Raw genomic sequence first — 16,191 nt, forward strand, 5'->3', positions numbered from 1 at the left:
GTTATGACAAGGAGTAGGCACATATTTGAAAAACGGACCACAGGTTTAGATCGGCAGACCGGTACGCCGGATACACATACGATATCAAGTCTACTTAGGTGTGCCCCAGATTATAGCCCATTCCTCAACTTCTGGAGCTGGCTGATCAGGCCATAGGCACCGTAGCTTCTAGTTTCGGCCTGCCCGGCGTCTGCGTCGGCAGCAGCCTTCCCCGCTGCGCCCGCTTCCAGTTGCGGTGGTCTGGAAGTATTATCGCGTCGATTATTACTCGACTGCTCCACCTCCCGCAGAAGCTCCCTGTGCCGGTCCTCCACCGTCCTAGCCAAGCTCTCGATGAACTTGGTGCGGCCCTTTTCCTCGGCGGTGCCCTTCCATACCGTCGCGAGCTCCTTCAGCTCTTCGATGCGACGGGCAGCGTCCTCAATGCCCTTGATGGGGTCCGAAGGGTGGTTGAGTAGCCGGGATATTTCGTCCCGGAGCGCCTGGAGAACCTGCTGCCCTTTCTCCTCGGTGCTGTGGTTCTCGCCGCCGGCGTCGGGGGCCGAGACGGACAAGAAGGAGGAGCTCACGGAGACTTCGGAGGGTGGGAATACGAATTCCATGGCCTCGCCGAATGTCTTGATTACCGAGTCGAGCCGGGAGCGCACTAGTGTCAGAGTGCGCAGCTGTGCGATGGAAGCGGGTTCGTCTGGTGAGGGTGCCTGGGCTGCGGCGGACGTAGCGGTCGTGGCTTCATTGGGAGTGCTCGCACCGGCCGTGGTCGCTGCGGCCGGCGGCGCGAGAATCGACATGCGCCGTTGGTGTGATGACGAGCTGCCATGGCTGTCGGCTGCTGCCTTTGGCTCGGCGAGGTTGTCCCGGATGCCGCCTGGCACAAACTTCGCAATGTCGTCCTCCAGCCGCTCCGTCAGGGTCTCTGCCAGTCCCAGAGTCTCGCCCCGCAACAGTTCCACCTCGTAGGCTAGGCGACCGCCGCTCCTCAGGATGTCGTTTGTGAGCTCCGTCAAGGTGTTGGTGAGTCTGGTTGTATGAGCGCTGAGCTGTGAGAGCACGGACTGCGCCTGGATGGAGAGCTCTGCGAGCGGCACCGCGCCCGGTTGAGTTGCACCCTGGCTGCCTGGAACTCTGGATGACGTTTGTAAGGGTGGTAGGGCGGCGTTGAGGTAGGCAGCAGGGTCAAATGCTGGGCCCAGGAAGTGCTGGAGAAAGGGGTCGGCCACATGCGGAGACTGCGGTTGGACGACCCGTCTTGACTGCTGTCTGGCTTGTATGGCAATGTTTTTGGTCCCTGATGCGGCGCTGCTCTGGCGCCGACGTGAGGCCTTTGAGTCCCAGGCCATCGTCTCGCACAAGATCCAACGGCACAACTGCTCTAGCAACTTGATCCTTTCGTAACCGCTTTCAATCCGAGTTATAATCGGACTGCCTGCCAAAATACCGCCCAAAGAAGCGGTTGCTTGTTTTTGCTGTTGGGGTTCTCACTGGGCAAAGGTTATTCAACGATCATTGCAGGAGAAAGGTACTGTACCGAGGCAACATTACGGATTACGGATACCTTAGGTAGTATGCACCTCTAACCTTAGCTGATTGTTATCGCCGTGTGAGATGCCTGACGGCTGACGTTACCAATGAACGGGAGGTTTCTCCAGAGTCCTACGTCAAGCGGTGCCAGGTGTTAGCAGCTGACTTGCTTCGACTTAGGGTTACACCACTATTTCATGCCTTTCAGCAAGGAACTCCACCTATCAATGAACGACATGCAACTCTTATGCTTGTGATGAACGAGGTGTCTACGATGCCTTGCTGATGTCCTCTGGGTAAAAGAGTCGTTTGTCGGTGATTCCGGCATGTTGGTGAGTTCCTACCGGCCCTCACGGTGCACCATCCTTAGCGTGGCTCACACGGTATATACAGTATACTTCGGTACTAGCACTATCTCACAGTACCTTCCATCGTCCTTGTTTTGGCATGGGGTAACCGCCTGGCCGTGAGCTCAAGCGGGGCTTGAGCATGAGATACTCTCAATGTGCGTCATCTATTCAATAGATGACAGAAACACCCCGTCAATGTGCCCTTCGGGCAGTTTGGACTGGTCTTGCATGTCCCAGGTGGCGCTGGGGTGGCCTTTCGAAATGTCCCTGTTCACAGCACAACCCCGCCGTTGCTGCCTGTCAAGTGTCAACCAGCACGCCCACGTACAGTACCTACCTTACCTATATACATACCGTAGGTACGCCCTGGAGGTACCCTACTTTACCTACCTACGCGGACAACCTCAGCCCTGTTTGCGAGAGCCAGGACATCTTTCTTAATACCTCCCGTCCCCAGAAAACCTCTTTGCTGCAGTCATCCACCCTAATACCTAAATCACGGCCGCATGCAAGGGTCCCGTGATTCTCCTATCCCCGTCTATTGTCAGCCTCGAAGTCAATAGAAAGACACGACTGGCTGCCGTGTTGCACTCATTCAAGTCTTAGTTCTGAATGTGAGGAGAGTCATTGGGCGTTTCGACTGGCATCCAGTAAGGTAGAGGACGCTGAGTTGGGAGCCTTGGTTGTGGCCTATTCACACAGGACTGACCGATTTCCCGGAACACCTCACAACCGACCTTCGACCTGTTAAGAACCAGCCCCGCCACACACAAGGCTGGCAGCGCACAAATCACCCCAACAGAAATACCCACCATTACATTTCCTCTTTCTACCCAGTGGCTATCGCTCCGGTATGCCCACTTGCCGCAGCGATGAGCCTGAAGAAATTCAAATCAGATGTCTCGACGGCCGCTCAGAAGGCGGCCAAGGGCGGCTTCGCTGGCGTCATATTCGTGGGGCACGGCGAGTCTGATGGCGAGGTCGTGATCAAATACCGCGACGAGGCACTACCACGAGACGTACGGATTCAGGCGCTGGCCCAGTACGTCAGCGAGTATCCCGACGGAAACGTGTTCATGCTGTGGACCGACGAGCCTGACCCTCCGCAGCCCATTGTGGCCGCCATCGAAGTGGCTCAAGATTATCTGCTGGGCATGTCTGTCTGCGAGATGGTGTCCGAAGTGGCCACACGTGTCGAGAAGGAAATTGCTCGTACCACCAAGGGAGGAAATAGTGAGAGTCAGACCAGCGACATTGAGCTCGATGACATAAACGTCGACGGCAACAACGAGGACGATGACGATGCAAGCGACTACGACGCCGCATATGATGAAGACTTCTCCTCCGACGGAGAAGAGTTCGGATTGCCATCATTGGCTGGTAGGCGGCACTCTCGTCAGGACTTGGAGTCCACAGAGAGCCGGAAACCCCTGCTTCGGCGCATCAGGCGAGACCTCCGACGGGTGGAGCAGGCCGGATTCAAAGTTGGCTTTGTCGATGAGTTTGGCAAGACTTCCACCACAGGAATCCTCTCTATCTCCATCCGTGTCGATAAACTAGCCTTGTCCAACGAGGCCATGGAGGCCTGGAACCTGAAGCCCGCCGAGTATGTCGTCCTCCTTCTCCGGTTCGAGAGGCCGTACACCCCTTTGGAGCGCATCCTGCAGCACCCCGCCTCACATACGAAGGTGGATCTCCGCATCGGGAGGTGTGATACCTATAAACCTTCGCTCAGCCAAGCGTTGGTCGCGTTCTCAGAGTCCAACTCTGCTCTCGGAACTGCAAGCTCGAGTTTGGCAGCCCAGGGCTCGGAGCATGGCAGTGGAAGCTTCGAGAAACTGTTCATATCCAACTCCCTAGATCAATTCCTGTGCGAGAGCTTCGTGTCTCTGCTGAAGCTCCGCGAAACCTATGGGATCAACTGGGAACAGGCCAACGAGTTTCTGCTGTCCAGGATTGGCCTCGTCGCCGAAGATGAGAGGCCGACTGAGCCTACGGATCTTGGGAACAGCTCTCCGGACCCGGATGCGTCACCGGAGCCGCACCCTGTTCCGAAACAAGACCACTTACTCGAAAAGGAGTCCGCAAGCGAGCGCAGCTTCCCGCTCATCGCCATGCAGTTCGCCATGCACTACTTTGTCAAATGTACGAAGTACTGCCTGCGCTGCCATCGGCGGCTTGAGAATGGCTTCGAGGCTCTACGCCCGTACGTCTGTTCTGACCCGCTCTGCCTGTTCCAATACATGGCCATGGGGTTTGGCCCGTCCATCGAGCACGAGATTCTCTCCGAGCCCTATGTTGTCGACCTTCTTGTCAGCTTCTGCTACGCCGCGATTCAACCCTGCGGTTCCATCTACCCTGGGGGTTCCAGCAGTGTGCTCCCCATCCGTACCCTTCCGGTCGGGTTGCGTCTTCGGGTCCCAAATCTGGCTAGCGAAGTATCCGATTTCTTGAAGGCAAAAGTGAGCGCGGATGGCACTCAGCTTGTGTTCGAGGCAGAAGGGGCGAAAATCTTCGGCGAGCGTGTGGCACCGATGAAATGGCTGGCATTCCGGAGACCCGGACAGACCTTGACTCAGCACGCCCGTATCCATGAAGTGAACAGCGCCGCAAAGACGGTTCACATCGAAGTGATGGGCCAGTCCGCTGCCGCTTGGGGCAAAAAGGTCAATGATCCAATTTATCCAATGTCTAGCGCGGTGCATTCCCCAACTCCAGGCTCTGTTGGGTCGGACGTTGGCATCGTCGAGGTATTTCTCTACGATACTGATTTCGACTCCCTGGATAACAGCAGCAAGGCCGTCGCCATGCGCCACGCCCTGGATACGCTTCCGCGTATAACTGAGATCCAAGAGTGGCTGATCAGCCATCCGCATAGCAGCTTCCGCTCCATGGATCGCATCTCCCCGGCGGCCGCTTCGCTCCTGCAGTGGATTATCTCCTCGAACCGGTCTTGTATTTTTCAAGTCGATCGGCCGCAGGATCCTTCCCGGAAAGGCAATGAAAACTTGGGAGCCGTGGGAGGCAGTAAGAACCGAGAGCACGAGCGAATATTGGGTATGGACGGGTGGGTACAGTTCCGCTTTGCTCAAGGCTCGCCCGACAAGGAACTGCGATTCAGCCGGGCGCTCCAAGAAGTGGCTGCGAGGAAAGGTCTCCGGGCCCATCCCACCATTTTTGCCTGGCACGGAAGCAGTCTGTCCAACTGGCATAGCATCGTGAGGACTGGCTTGGACTTCAAGGACATCAGGTGCGGCCGCGCCTATGGACACGGGGTCTATTTTAGCCGGCATGCCACCACGAGCATGGGCTATTCGGCTGCGGGAGCACATTCCTGGCCAGGTTCAGCCCTCAGGATCACTAGCTGCCTTAGTCTGAACGAAATCATCAACGCGCCAGACGAGTTTGTCAGTCGCGACCCGCATTATGTGGTTCCGCAACTGGACTGGCACCAATGCCGCTATCTGTTCGTCCAGACAGCCCCCGCAGGGGTCCAATCTGGCGGCTGGTGGCGCAAGGTCACAAATCACCAGACCGATGCAGCAGAGCAGCAAGCGAGTGACCCGAAATTCCACCAGCAAGCACCCGGAAGCGAGGTCTATGGGCAGTCGGGAAAGATACTGCAGATTCCCCTGTCCGCCATCCCGCTCCGCACTGTTGGCTCACCAGCTGCGGCGTCTCCGTCAAGCCCCTCTAAGCGAGCCGTTGAGCGCTTGGAAGATGGTGCCGATGAGCATACCGAAGAAGTCGGCATCCTGTTCACGGATACAGACGACGAATCTGACGCCGCCCAGGGCCCGCCGAGGAAGAAATCCGCGTCGTGTGCCCCTAGCATAGACACGACGTCGACTGGGCGTCTTGAGATCGCCGGCGACGGTCCACCCACACCTTGCAGCACCAGCCGCTCCCTGACTGACTTCGAACCTGGTTCGCTCGACCTCTCCACCCTCCCTCAACTAGCTCCCCCGTCCTTTGCTACCTACGCCGCCACCAAGGCCCTCAGCTCCGAGCTCAAGCGCCTTCAGGCCGTCCAGGCCAACACCCCACTCCACGAGCTCGGCTGGTACATGGACTTTGACGAAGTGACCAACCTCTTCCAGTGGATCGTCCAGCTACATACCTTCGACGAGTCCCTCCCGCTCGCCAAAGACATGAAGAGCGCTGGATTCACCTCCATCGTGCTCGAGCTGCGCTTCGGGGCGGACTTCCCATTCAGCCCGCCCTTCGTACGCGTTGTGCGCCCGCGCTTCCTGCCCTTCGGGGCCGGCGGAGGCGGCCACGTCACGGCGGGCGGCGCCATGTGCATGGAACTGCTGACCAGCAGCGGGTGGAGCCCCGCCAGTAGCATGGAGAGCGTCTTGCTGCAGGTGCGCATGGCGCTCTGCAATCTGGAACCGCAGCCTGCGCGGCTAGACCCGGCGGTCCGGTTGGGAAAGAAAGTTGGTGATTATGCTGTTGGCGAGGCTATTGATGCGTACATCAGAGCAGCGAACATGCATGGTTGGGAGGTGCCCAAGGATTTGCGTGTCACGGCGCTTGGCGTCTGAGGTTGCGGCGTCCTTGGGAACGGTTACGGGGAACGGTTACGGGGAACGGTTACGGAGAATGGTTACGGGGAAGTCTCTTCATGTAAGCTTTCTACCAGCGGATAGCAGTACGGAGCATTCTCGGAGATGCTCCCTTTGGGTTCACGACTCCGTGTCCCATGAATACAAACTTGCCTCGAGCTTGCTGTTACCATTAAATGATTAAAGTACCATCGATCTCCGGTGAAAGTAAACAAACAATGATGTAGCCATACTTCAGTTTCTGCAGCCAACGTGAGGTGGCTCATCTACTTTGGCTCCCCGGTCCTCCTTTTCCCCTAGGTAAACTACCGGCGCTGGCCTTTTGGCAGCTTATCTATGGGGTACAGGCCCCGTCCGCACAGAGACCTCTTTGTAAAGGCAACTCGACACTGTAAAACCCACTTCCAGAATCATAAAGCGCACTGTCGATCGCAGGCGGGACTGGGGAGAGATTGTAGATTCCGGCCGCTCTCACGAGTCACAGTCTCACTTATCGAAAAGCTACCAACCCGAGGAGAATTTCCGATGTCGGTTGTTTTACCCAAGGGGAGCCAGTATGTTAGGATAGGAACCCCCTGAGGGCACTTAAATCGTATGTACAGTACTGTACAACACAACTGAAAAGGGACCGGATCACACGCACGACATCCGTCTCTCTAGGCCAAAATGGAACACAAAGTATAGGGAGGGAATAGGAGAGGAAAAAAGAAAACAAAGCCAACATACAACACCGAGGATTCCCCAGTCGTCACCGACCTGAGTACTGGTTCGGCCCTTGGTAGCTTAACTAAGGGAGAGCGGACGGGATCCCGTGTTTTCTACCAGGTATGGTCGTATGTGACAGGAGCTGGGCGAAAGGACATTGATATTGGGCGTCGTACGGAGTTGTGTGTAGATCTACAAGGCGACGCCCAGACGGGTAGGTTACACAAACTACAATGCAGGCAGCCTCGCCCCACATCAGCCTCGTGCCAATCCGCAGCCGCGTCCCTCAGTTCCCAAAATTTCCGAGCACCCGACCTCTAGCTCACGCTGTCAACTAACAAAGCTTCTAAGACAGCTTAGCACCGTTCCGTCCCCTGCGATCACGGTAACCACGAAACAATCCAGCAGTCAAAAGGCTGAAACCCAGGAACTCCGCTGAGAAGTCGTAGAAAGGGAGCAAAAAAGAACAGAGAAGAGCGGGCAGAATGGCATCAAGCCAGCACGTCCTGCTCTCCCCTGCCGAGCTAGCCTACCTGCATGCCTCGCTCTCGCTGACCCCGCCGATCCGACCCGATGGCCGCACACCAACCCAATTCCGCCCGCTCGCCGCTGAGACAGGCATCCTGCCAGGCACCAATGGCAGCGCAAGAATATGTTTTGCAGACGGCACCGAGGCCATTGTCGGCGTGAAGGCCGAAGTGGAGCGGACGGCGCAACGGGCGGGGGAGGAAACCACCTTCACAGAGGGAAACTTTGGCGGGGATGAAGATGAGGATGTTGAGGACGGGGAAGCAAAAGAGGGGGTAGACAAGAGGAGGGGCGACTCCTCGTGGGTGGAGATGACAGTTGAGATTCCGGGTTTGAGGGACGACGATTCCGGGACGGCATTTCTGGCGGCCATGTTGAGCGAGGCGCTACTGGCGGATGGCGAGTTCGTCAAGAGGTTGTGGATCAACAGGCGTTTCCATTGGAAGCTTTATCTCGACGTATGCCAGTTCCACACCCGACCATCTGCGCACTGACTGACTCTTCCGACCAGATAATTCTCATCTCACCACCGCTCTCATACCCGCTCCCTCTGCTTTCGCTCACGACCCACCTCGCCCTCCTGTCCACCCGCCTGCCGCGCCTCAAATCCGAGGGCGACGAGGACCCCTTCTTCGATGATGACTGGGCCGCGGCGCCCTACCTCTTCCCGCGCTCCGTCACGGCCAGCGCCCAATCTACCGCCGAAGACCCCACAGCGAGCCGACCACCAATAACCCTCCTCGTCATGGCGGTGGGCAACAACATCATCTTCGACCCCTCCAAGGAAGAGCTCGCCGTCGCCGACGTTGCTCTGGCCGTGTCTGTCACAGGTACAACACCTCATGCTGAGGATACGGTGCAAGCAGAAGGGAAGGTCGGGAGGAACCTGAGACTGTTGTCCATCAGGACGATTGACCCGCCCTCGAGGTTGACACCGCCTGGCGTCGCGAACGCTGCGAACGCGGCTTACGGCACGGCGAATGGGGCCGCAACACAGCAGAAAATGCTCGAGGCGAGGACGGCTGAGACAGAGGTTGTCGAAGGGGTCTGGAAGGCGCCCAGGGGCGGCGCCAAGAGGATGGTACTTGGGGCGCTGGTGCAGAAGGTGCTGGAGAGGGGAGGAGTGGTAGATGAGGTGTTGGATGCATTGGAGGGGGTAGATTTGGGGTAGGGAGTTAAGCGGCCTGGGAAAAAAAAAGAAGCAAGGCTGCCATGATCCGTTTTGCCCTTTTTACCCATCCAAACCATATGTCCCGGCCATGTAGTATACAGGGACTGTCCATCCCATGGATGTATACAACGCCGGAGTAATCAAAAGATACCCAGCCACTTCTGCTTTGCCTCCTTCACTACCGCTTGCCGTTCCTCCTCCGTGAGCCTCCTCACTTCAGGCGCGCTCTTTTGTGTCTCAACCGCAGCAGCAGCCAGCCCGCTCTCCTCCAGTTGCTGTTCCCCTCCTACCTGCTGTGGCGCGCCCTCCCCAGCCTGACCTCGCTCCGCAGCCATCTCCTCATCCGTCTTGATCCTCGCCATGGGCTGGTTGAACAGCCCCATCTCGTCCGGCAAGCCGTGCGCCTTGCGGTACGCCGCCCGCTTGGCTACGTCCTCGACGTTGCGCTTGCGCTTCTCGTTGATTTTTGCCGTCTTGTGCGCCTCGTGCAGCCGCAGCACCTCGATCAGTATCCGCACCGAGCTGATCGGGTGGTAGAGGTAGTCGGACGCCGGGGGCAGCATGTCGGCGAAGGGCGAGGTGTGCTTGAAGTTCATGGCGAAGGTGAAGATGGCCAGGCCGGACAGCGTGCCCACGGTGATGAAGACGTGGATCCACCGGTTGTGAATGAACCAGTATGCGCGGGTGTTTGGTGGCGGCGGCAACCCCGGATATTCGCGCTGCGCTTGGGCGGCGGCTTCTTCGAAGCTGAGGTCGCCCCCGTAGTGCCGCGGCGGGGTCTTCTTGGGTAGGCGGGAGCCATGGGAGGGGGGGTTGAAGCGTTCGGGTTTGGCCAGTACTCGTGGGCCAGAAGGGTTACTTGGTGTGCTACTGCTGCTGCTGCTGCTGCTGCTGCTGCTGCTGGCTAGCCGAAGGAAGAGCCGGCGGGAGGCAGATGCGGAGCCGGAGAAAGAGGGGCCCGCCCGGCGCCAGAGCAGGCCGGATTGCGGGAGGAGGAACCGGGGGATGGAGGTTGTTGTGGATGCCATGGCTGTCCTTAAGGATCCGGTACGGCTCGGATCAAGAAATAGCCTTTTGACTGATTGCAAACAATGCAATGCCTTCGACGGCCGGCGGGTGACCTCCAGACACTGGGCAGGCAAGGCAAGCTTCGCTATTCCCCGGAGCAGCGGACGTCGTTGGTGCGGCTCAATTGGCGATCGTGAGCGGGCCGCAAAAACCGCATGTGTCGCTTTTCTTTGGGACTAGCGGCTCCTCGTTTCCGGGCCACTTCTTCGCATCCCCGGACCAAGAAAGTGCCGGTCAATCCCGAAATCGCCCGTTGCAAACTTGCGACTGACTAACCTCATGAATGTGATTGGTGGGATGAACAAAAGAGTGGATACATACTCGAGCTCACAGTGGTTCGCCCCGATGATGCGTGCTGGGCCAGGGTCATGGATGGCCTGAAAACCTGCAAAAAAATTCCGGCACGGCCCCGGCGCGGCGCGGCAGCCAACTACATATCACTCCGTCCGGTTTTTCTCTCTCTGCTCACTTTTGCCTCCTTTGCAACCAGATCCTTCTCCAAGCAACATACGCTACTCTTCGGCAGCGCTTCCTTTCCATACACACTATTCCTAATACCCAACCGTCAAAATGGGCTTCTCTGCTGGTACGTGTCTAGCAATTCTTCATATTATCGGTTTCCCGGCCTTTGCCAGTGCACCCATTATTACAAGCCTCCCCCAAGCCATTGGCACTCTGTACGTGGCAAGGTGGCTCTGAGAGCGCCCTGCAACGCCGAGACTGGCCCAGTGTCACGAGAAACATGTGGTTTCCTCCGCTGTCGCCATCGAACGCCGTCTTGCGCGGGCTACGACCCATTGCGTCATTTTGCTCAACTCAAACAAGACGCCAAGATCTTGCGCGAGATATAACGGCCGACGTGTTGCACCGCGGGAGCGTGGCCGTCTCGGAAGACTACCAGGAACACGTACCGACGACCGTTGACAGAGACAACTGGCTAACATGATGGTCCCGCAGGTGACTCCAAGAAGGGTGCGAACCTCTTCAAGACGCGGTGCGCGCAGTGCCACACTCTCGAGGCGGGCGGTGGCAACAAGATCGGCCCTGCGCTGCACGGCCTTTTTGGCCGCAAGACTGGCTCCGTCGACGGCTACGCCTACACCGACGCCAACAAGCAGAAGGGCATCACATGGGACGAGAACACTCTGGTATGTTTTCCGCATTCAAAGTGGACAAGGAAAAAGGTTAAGTTGGCCGGCATTTCTAACGCTCGTATAGTTCGAGTACCTTGAGAACCCCAAGAAGTACATCCCCGGCACCAAGATGGCTTTCGGTGGTCTGAAGAAGGAGAAGGAGAGGAACGACCTGATCACGTATGCATCCTTCCCCCCCACCCAACACCTCTTGACGGATTATGTAGATGGACTAATCACCCGTTCAATAGCTACCTCAAGGAGGCTACGGCATAGATTTCGGAGTAGAACCCGGGTCCGGGCGTCGTTGTACTAATACCAACTGTTTCCCGCCACCAACACGGTTGCGGCTCGGTTTCGAAGGCGTTGTCCGTTTTTTGCTACATATTTTTGCATTAGACGGGGCGGCACATGTAAAGCACATTATCTGTACCATAGAGGGGCGGCTACTAGACTTGTGCTTTTGGTGACTTGATTGAAATGACTCTCTGCTCTTGCTAATGATGGCATCTGTGTTTCAAAACGTCTGTGCTCCAATGCGGCTCTGAGTTGTCTCGGATCGGGTGGTGATCGGCAGGCACTCAATGCAATGATTGCATTGCCGAGATGCCGAACGCCGAGTGTTTGGTTACGCAGTGGTGGCTGCCAGGACCTTGTGCGATGCAGGAAGAACACCGTACAGATTTAGGGCATTCATCAGCGGCCATATTGCGGTGGTAAGTATACGAGACATGGTCATTGTCTATCCGCCCGAAACGTTGAATTGATCAGATTTATACATGTACGTAAGTACTAGGTAGTTGACGTTAGAACTCCCGACTCCCCATTCTCTATTCCGTTGCCAGATGTCCCCGGCGGGTCAAATGGTTCCTACCCATCCAGCGCGTACTTCTCGGCATCCTTGACGCTCGGCTTCACCTCGTTCAGCGCCTTCTCCCAGTCGTCCATGGTAATCACCGGGTCCGACGCCACCGAATCCCTCTCCTCTCCCCGCGCCGCCATCGCATAGGCCCTCTCCAGGCACGCCTGAGCAGCCGCCTGCATCAGATTACCCAGGTCGGCGCCCGAGAAGCCCGTGCAGCGCAGATCGAGCGCCACTTTCTCCAGGTCGGCCTCCCGCGTGCCCGCCGCTGCCGCTGCCGCTGCCGCTATGCCGCCCGCAACATCCGGCATATCCACGTCCGCATCCGGTGCGGCGGCCTCCCTCCGTGCCTTGGCGACCGTGTTGCGGTACAGCGTCTTAAGGATCGCGACGCGGTCGTGGGCCGAGGGCAGCCCCACGTAGATGCTGGTGCCCAGGCGGCCCGGGCGGCGGATGGCCTCGTCGATGATGTCGGGCCGGTTGGTGGCGCCGATGACGTAGATTCCCGAGCGGTCGCCGACGCCGTCGAGCTCGGTGAGCAGGGTGTTGACGACGCGGGCGGACGCGTCCGACAGCGAGTCGTCGCGCTTGGGCACGAGCGCGTCCATCTCGTCGAAGAAGAGGATACAGGGCGCCGACGACTTGGCACGGCCGAAGAGCTGGCGCACCGCGCGCTCCGACTCGCCGACGTACTTGTTCAGCAGCTCGGGCCCCTTGATGGAGATGAAGTTGGCTTTGGACTCGTTGGCCACGGCTTTGGCCACGAGCGTCTTGCCGCACCCCGGCGGGCCCCAGAGGAGGATGCCGGCCGCGGGCTTGATGCCCACGCGAGCAAAGAGCTCGGGGTTTTTGATGGGCCCTATGATGGACATCTCGAGCTTCTTGCGGACGTCCTCGAGGGCGCCGACGTTGGCCCAGGTGGTGTCGGGGATGGTGCTGAAGCCTTCACGTTTGGACGCGGGCTGTACCCGCGCGACGGCTGTCTTGAATTGGGCCATGGTGATGCGGCTGTCGCCCCACGAGATATGGTTGTGGTCCTCCAGGAGTAGCCAGTCGCGCTGCTCTTCCTCGACGTCGTCGGGGACTCGTTCGGAATGCAAAGTCCGCGCTTGGTCCAGGAGCTGGCTTAGATTCCCCTGGAAGCTCTCAGACACTGCTGCCTTGACCACGTATTGTAGATCGCTGCCGACATAGCCCGGTGTCATCTTCGCCAACTGCTTGAAGTCGACGTCGTCGGCGAGGCTCAGGTCGCGAGACAGCGACCGGAGGATCTGCTCGCGCGCCCGCTCGCTCGGCATGCCCATGTCGATCTCGGTGCTGAACCGGCGACGGATGGCAGAATCCAGGAAGTCCGGCCGGTTCGTAGCAGCCAGTACCACCACATTCTTGCCTAGGGGCGTGTTCTGCTTGATCCGATCCATCCCGTTCATGATCTCGGCCACGATACGGCCCTCCATGCCTTTGTTGGCACTTTCCCGCTTGCCGGCAATGGCATCAATCTCATCGAAGAAGACCAGACAGGGGGCGAGCCGAATGGCCTCGTCGAACACGTCGCGGATGTTCTTCTCCGACTCGCCGGAAGTGCCGCCCACCACGGACGGGGCAGAAACGGGTATGAAGGCGACGCCGATGCTCCCCGCGACAGCATGTGCAAGGGTAGTTTTGCCGCAGCCCGAGGGGCCGTGGAGCAAGACGCCGTTGTCGTATCGGTAGCCCATCTTCTCGCAAGCCTCGCCGCCGCGTAGCGGGAACCAGACCTCCTTCAACAGCATCTTCAGCGTGGGCCCGATGCCGGCAATATCCCGGATGGAGATCTTGGTGGGGGGGCTCCGGTCGACCTCCTTGGGGGTTCCCTTTCTCTTCTTCGGCCTTGGTTCCCCATTCGCCTGTCTGTCAGGGGCAAACGCAGACGAGGCAGCGGGGACGGCGCCGCTGGGCGTCTCCATGCTGGTTGCAACCCCCGCGATGTCTGGCGTTGCTACAGGCGTTGCAGCAGAGTTTGTGCCGCTGCCCCCCTTTTCGTTGCCCGCGAAGCCCCAAGACTTGGCGATCTGCCTGTTGAGCAGATTGGCGTCGCGCTCCGCCTTTGCCGCCTTTGCCCTCTCGAGTTCCTGTGCCTCGAGTAGATCGTCCGAGTCCTCTTCCTCGTCAACCTTGGACTGCTGCTTCCGCACCGCAAGCACCCGCTCGATCGAGTCCTCCAGCGACCGCTTTTTCTGCCGTGCTAAGCTCGAGTTCGAGCGCTTGATGCTATCGTAGACCGATCCCACTGTGAGGCGATGTTTGCGTCCACCCTCCTCCTCCTGCTCCTCGAGTTTAAGAACGATCTGGTAGACGTCCCGATCTATCCCTAATCTTAAGTTGGTGGAGGACCGACGCGACATGCTGTCTTGGAAGCCAAGGAGGGTATCAAATAAATGATAAGGGAACCAAAAAGAGTTAAGTAACGAGATTACAACATGTGATTTGAGACAGGCTTCGTTGAGACAACTTTATCACATGAAAGCTGCCCAAGATGGGAATTTGCAGTTACGTACTCCATGTGTGATGAGAGTGCAAGCTGACGGATCCATAAGAGAGAAAAAACGGAAACTGTGCAAAGGGTACCGCAGCCGTACTGTGCGGCGCTTGTGCTGAGAGGCCTGTCTCACAAGTTCCCGACAGGATGCTGTATCAGCGTGTCTGAAAGGGAAAATCTGAGTAGCGACATTTGATTGAAGTTCGAAAGCTCCTTGTTATTCGTGCTCCCGATTCAAGACTGCTAATCAAGTCATCTCTGTGTTGAAATGAGTATCGGCGTATCGTGCAGCTGACCGGATTCATACTGTCTCACCACCAATTCACTGCGTAATATTACATTTCAAGGTTCGGTAATTTCGAATTGTGCTTCCGAGGTTTGGTCACGAAGACTAGGGTTAGGGGTACTACTATGTATGACTCGGAGATCAGAATCGAACGGTGTCCGTATTTTCCCTTCCTTTTCCACAAGATGGGAGACATGACAACCTGCCAGGTGTGCAATATCCCTCTACAAAAGGCCCGCTAGAAAGTCATATGCAAAGGCTGCACCATTGAAGTACATATTTGGCCATTTTGGGCAACATCACCCCCTCATCAACCCCTCATCATTAACAACCGCCCGTGATTTAAGCGGTCCGTCAGCCCCGGGTCCGGAGAGCCATCCCATCTCACCGGAACGCGCAATATCTTAGTCCCTATATGAAATTCTTGTGTTTCCTGTCGACCTCCGCCCTGTATTGGTGGTGGTACTGACCCGATGGATATGCTCAGTGACACCGTCCGAGCTGTCGGCGCCTCTCCGTCTCCGGTGATCCCTCCCCAAGACACACTCAACGCTTCGACCCCGAATGAAGACGCTGGGTCCGGCTTGCCTTCCGGGAGCGATGTTGCGTTATGTGAAAGCTGCATGCAGTTGATGACGTACGATGAGCTCTCGAAAATCCAGTCAGGGAGTGACTTTCGGCATGGCAACATCCAAAATATGCGTGACAATACTTCGAGCAGTCACCCTTGCCCGCTCTGTCTGTTGATCAGAGGATCCTTAGAAGGCATGGACGATGGTTTCTACGAAGATCTGGAGGGATCCGCGATAGTCAGGCTCTCAAAGTACTGGGGGATTGAGGATGTTCCCGAAGGGGGTCATACTATTAAGAGGCTCCAGTGCACAGCCAGTGCCCCAGGCGTGGGCGCGATGGGGAGCTGCCTCTGTTTGATTGCAAATGAAGGTATATTGTATTACAGGTGCTCCTGAATGGGAAGCTTACCCATATGGAATATGCGCAGGCGACCCGGCAACGTCGATTGCTGGTCTTCGACCCGTCCTGACCGATCTCACGAGCGAGCACGTCTATTCTCTGGCGAAGTCATGGCTCGGCGAGTGCGAAGAAACACATGCCGAGTGCAAGGATCGAGCCGACCCGCCGATGCCGACACGCATTATCAACGTGGAACCCGGTGAACCTGGCACGGCGGCCCGACTTATTATGCCCGCGGTTGGCCAACGGTCCAAGTATCTCTGCCTCAGCTACTGCTGGGGTGGCGCACAGAGAGTCACGGCTACCCGCGCATCTCTGGAGCGGCTCCAGGACAGCATCCCCGTAGACCAGATCGGCTTGACGATCAGGGACGCCATAGAAACCACTCGGCGTCTCGGGTTTCGATATTTGTTGGTGGACGCGCTCTGCACTGTACAAGACAGCGAAGAGGACAAGCAGGCCGAGATCCACAAGATGGCATCGATATACAGCAACGCGACGGCGACCAT

At 57.7% G+C, this 16,191-nt stretch overlaps 6 protein-coding genes across 6 annotated transcripts; 3 read left to right on the top strand and 3 right to left on the bottom strand.

Moving 5' to 3' along the window:
* Positions 1-13: 13 nt before the first annotated feature.
* On the bottom strand, positions 14-1,610 carry B0T15DRAFT_535814 (uncharacterized protein). Its single transcript, XM_062869525.1, has one exon. The coding sequence runs from the start codon at positions 1,338-1,340 to the stop codon at positions 111-113; it is 1,230 nt and encodes a 409-aa protein (XP_062719997.1). The 5' UTR covers positions 1,341-1,610; the 3' UTR covers positions 14-110.
* Positions 1,611-2,569: 959 nt separating this feature from the next.
* Positions 2,570-6,614, top strand: B0T15DRAFT_233100 (uncharacterized protein). Its single transcript, XM_062862973.1, has one exon. It carries the CDS (start codon positions 2,744-2,746, stop codon positions 6,416-6,418), a length of 3,675 nt encoding a protein of 1,224 aa, XP_062719998.1. The 5' UTR covers positions 2,570-2,743; the 3' UTR covers positions 6,419-6,614.
* A 933-nt stretch (positions 6,615-7,547) lies between these two features.
* B0T15DRAFT_233108 (ribosomal protein S5 domain 2-type protein) lies at positions 7,548-8,913 on the top strand. The gene is made up of 2 exons (XM_062862974.1): positions 7,548-8,130; positions 8,184-8,913. The coding sequence occupies exons 1-2, from the start codon at positions 7,630-7,632 to the stop codon at positions 8,841-8,843; spliced, it is 1,161 nt and encodes a 386-aa protein (XP_062719999.1). The 5' UTR covers positions 7,548-7,629; the 3' UTR covers positions 8,844-8,913.
* B0T15DRAFT_233109 (uncharacterized protein) lies at positions 8,914-10,127 on the bottom strand. Its single transcript, XM_062862975.1, has one exon. The coding sequence runs from the start codon at positions 9,869-9,871 to the stop codon at positions 8,984-8,986; it is 888 nt and encodes a 295-aa protein (XP_062720000.1). The 5' UTR covers positions 9,872-10,127; the 3' UTR covers positions 8,914-8,983.
* Positions 10,128-10,132: 5 nt separating this feature from the next.
* On the top strand, positions 10,133-11,624 carry B0T15DRAFT_535824 (cytochrome c-like domain-containing protein). Its single transcript, XM_062869526.1, has 4 exons — positions 10,133-10,497; positions 10,869-11,059; positions 11,130-11,224; positions 11,296-11,624. The coding sequence occupies exons 1-4, from the start codon at positions 10,482-10,484 to the stop codon at positions 11,318-11,320; spliced, it is 327 nt and encodes a 108-aa protein (XP_062720001.1). The 5' UTR covers positions 10,133-10,481; the 3' UTR covers positions 11,321-11,624.
* A 75-nt stretch (positions 11,625-11,699) lies between these two features.
* On the bottom strand, positions 11,700-15,820 carry B0T15DRAFT_568178 (P-loop containing nucleoside triphosphate hydrolase protein; the record flags this gene model as incomplete). The annotated part of the gene is made up of 2 exons (XM_062870751.1): positions 11,700-14,256; positions 15,817-15,820. 2 exons carry the CDS (start codon positions 15,818-15,820, stop codon positions 11,915-11,917), a joined length of 2,346 nt encoding a protein of 781 aa, XP_062720002.1. The 3' UTR covers positions 11,700-11,914.
* Positions 15,821-16,191: the final 371 nt, after the last annotated feature.

This window comes from Chaetomium strumarium, assembly GCF_033439665.1.
Source record: "Chaetomium strumarium strain CBS 333.67 chromosome Unknown B0T15scaffold_5, whole genome shotgun sequence".
NCBI classification, from domain to species: domain Eukaryota; kingdom Fungi; phylum Ascomycota; class Sordariomycetes; order Sordariales; family Chaetomiaceae; genus Chaetomium; species Chaetomium strumarium.

What these genes read in the sequence shown, in the direction of transcription:
- B0T15DRAFT_535814 (XM_062869525.1), bottom strand. Translation starts at nt 1,340, where the DNA reads ATGGCCTGGGACTCAAAGGCCTCACGTCGGCGCCAGAGCAGCGCCGCA.
- B0T15DRAFT_233100 (XM_062862973.1), top strand. Translation starts at nt 2,744, where the DNA reads ATGAGCCTGAAGAAATTCAAATCAGATGTCTCGACGGCCGCTCAGAAG.
- B0T15DRAFT_233108 (XM_062862974.1), top strand. Translation starts at nt 7,630, where the DNA reads ATGGCATCAAGCCAGCACGTCCTGCTCTCCCCTGCCGAGCTAGCCTAC. An exon ending in ATTGGAAGCTTTATCTCGAC is followed by an intron (nt 8,131 to 8,183) that starts GTATGCCAGTTC and finishes TCTTCCGACCAG; the next exon opens with ATAATTCTCATCTCACCACC.
- B0T15DRAFT_233109 (XM_062862975.1), bottom strand. Translation starts at nt 9,871, where the DNA reads ATGGCATCCACAACAACCTCCATCCCCCGGTTCCTCCTCCCGCAATCC.
- B0T15DRAFT_535824 (XM_062869526.1), top strand. An exon ending in CATGGGACGAGAACACTCTG is followed by an intron (nt 11,060 to 11,129) that starts GTATGTTTTCCG and finishes ACGCTCGTATAG; the next exon opens with TTCGAGTACCTTGAGAACCC. An exon ending in GAGAGGAACGACCTGATCAC is followed by an intron (nt 11,225 to 11,295) that starts GTATGCATCCTT and finishes CCCGTTCAATAG; the next exon opens with CTACCTCAAGGAGGCTACGG.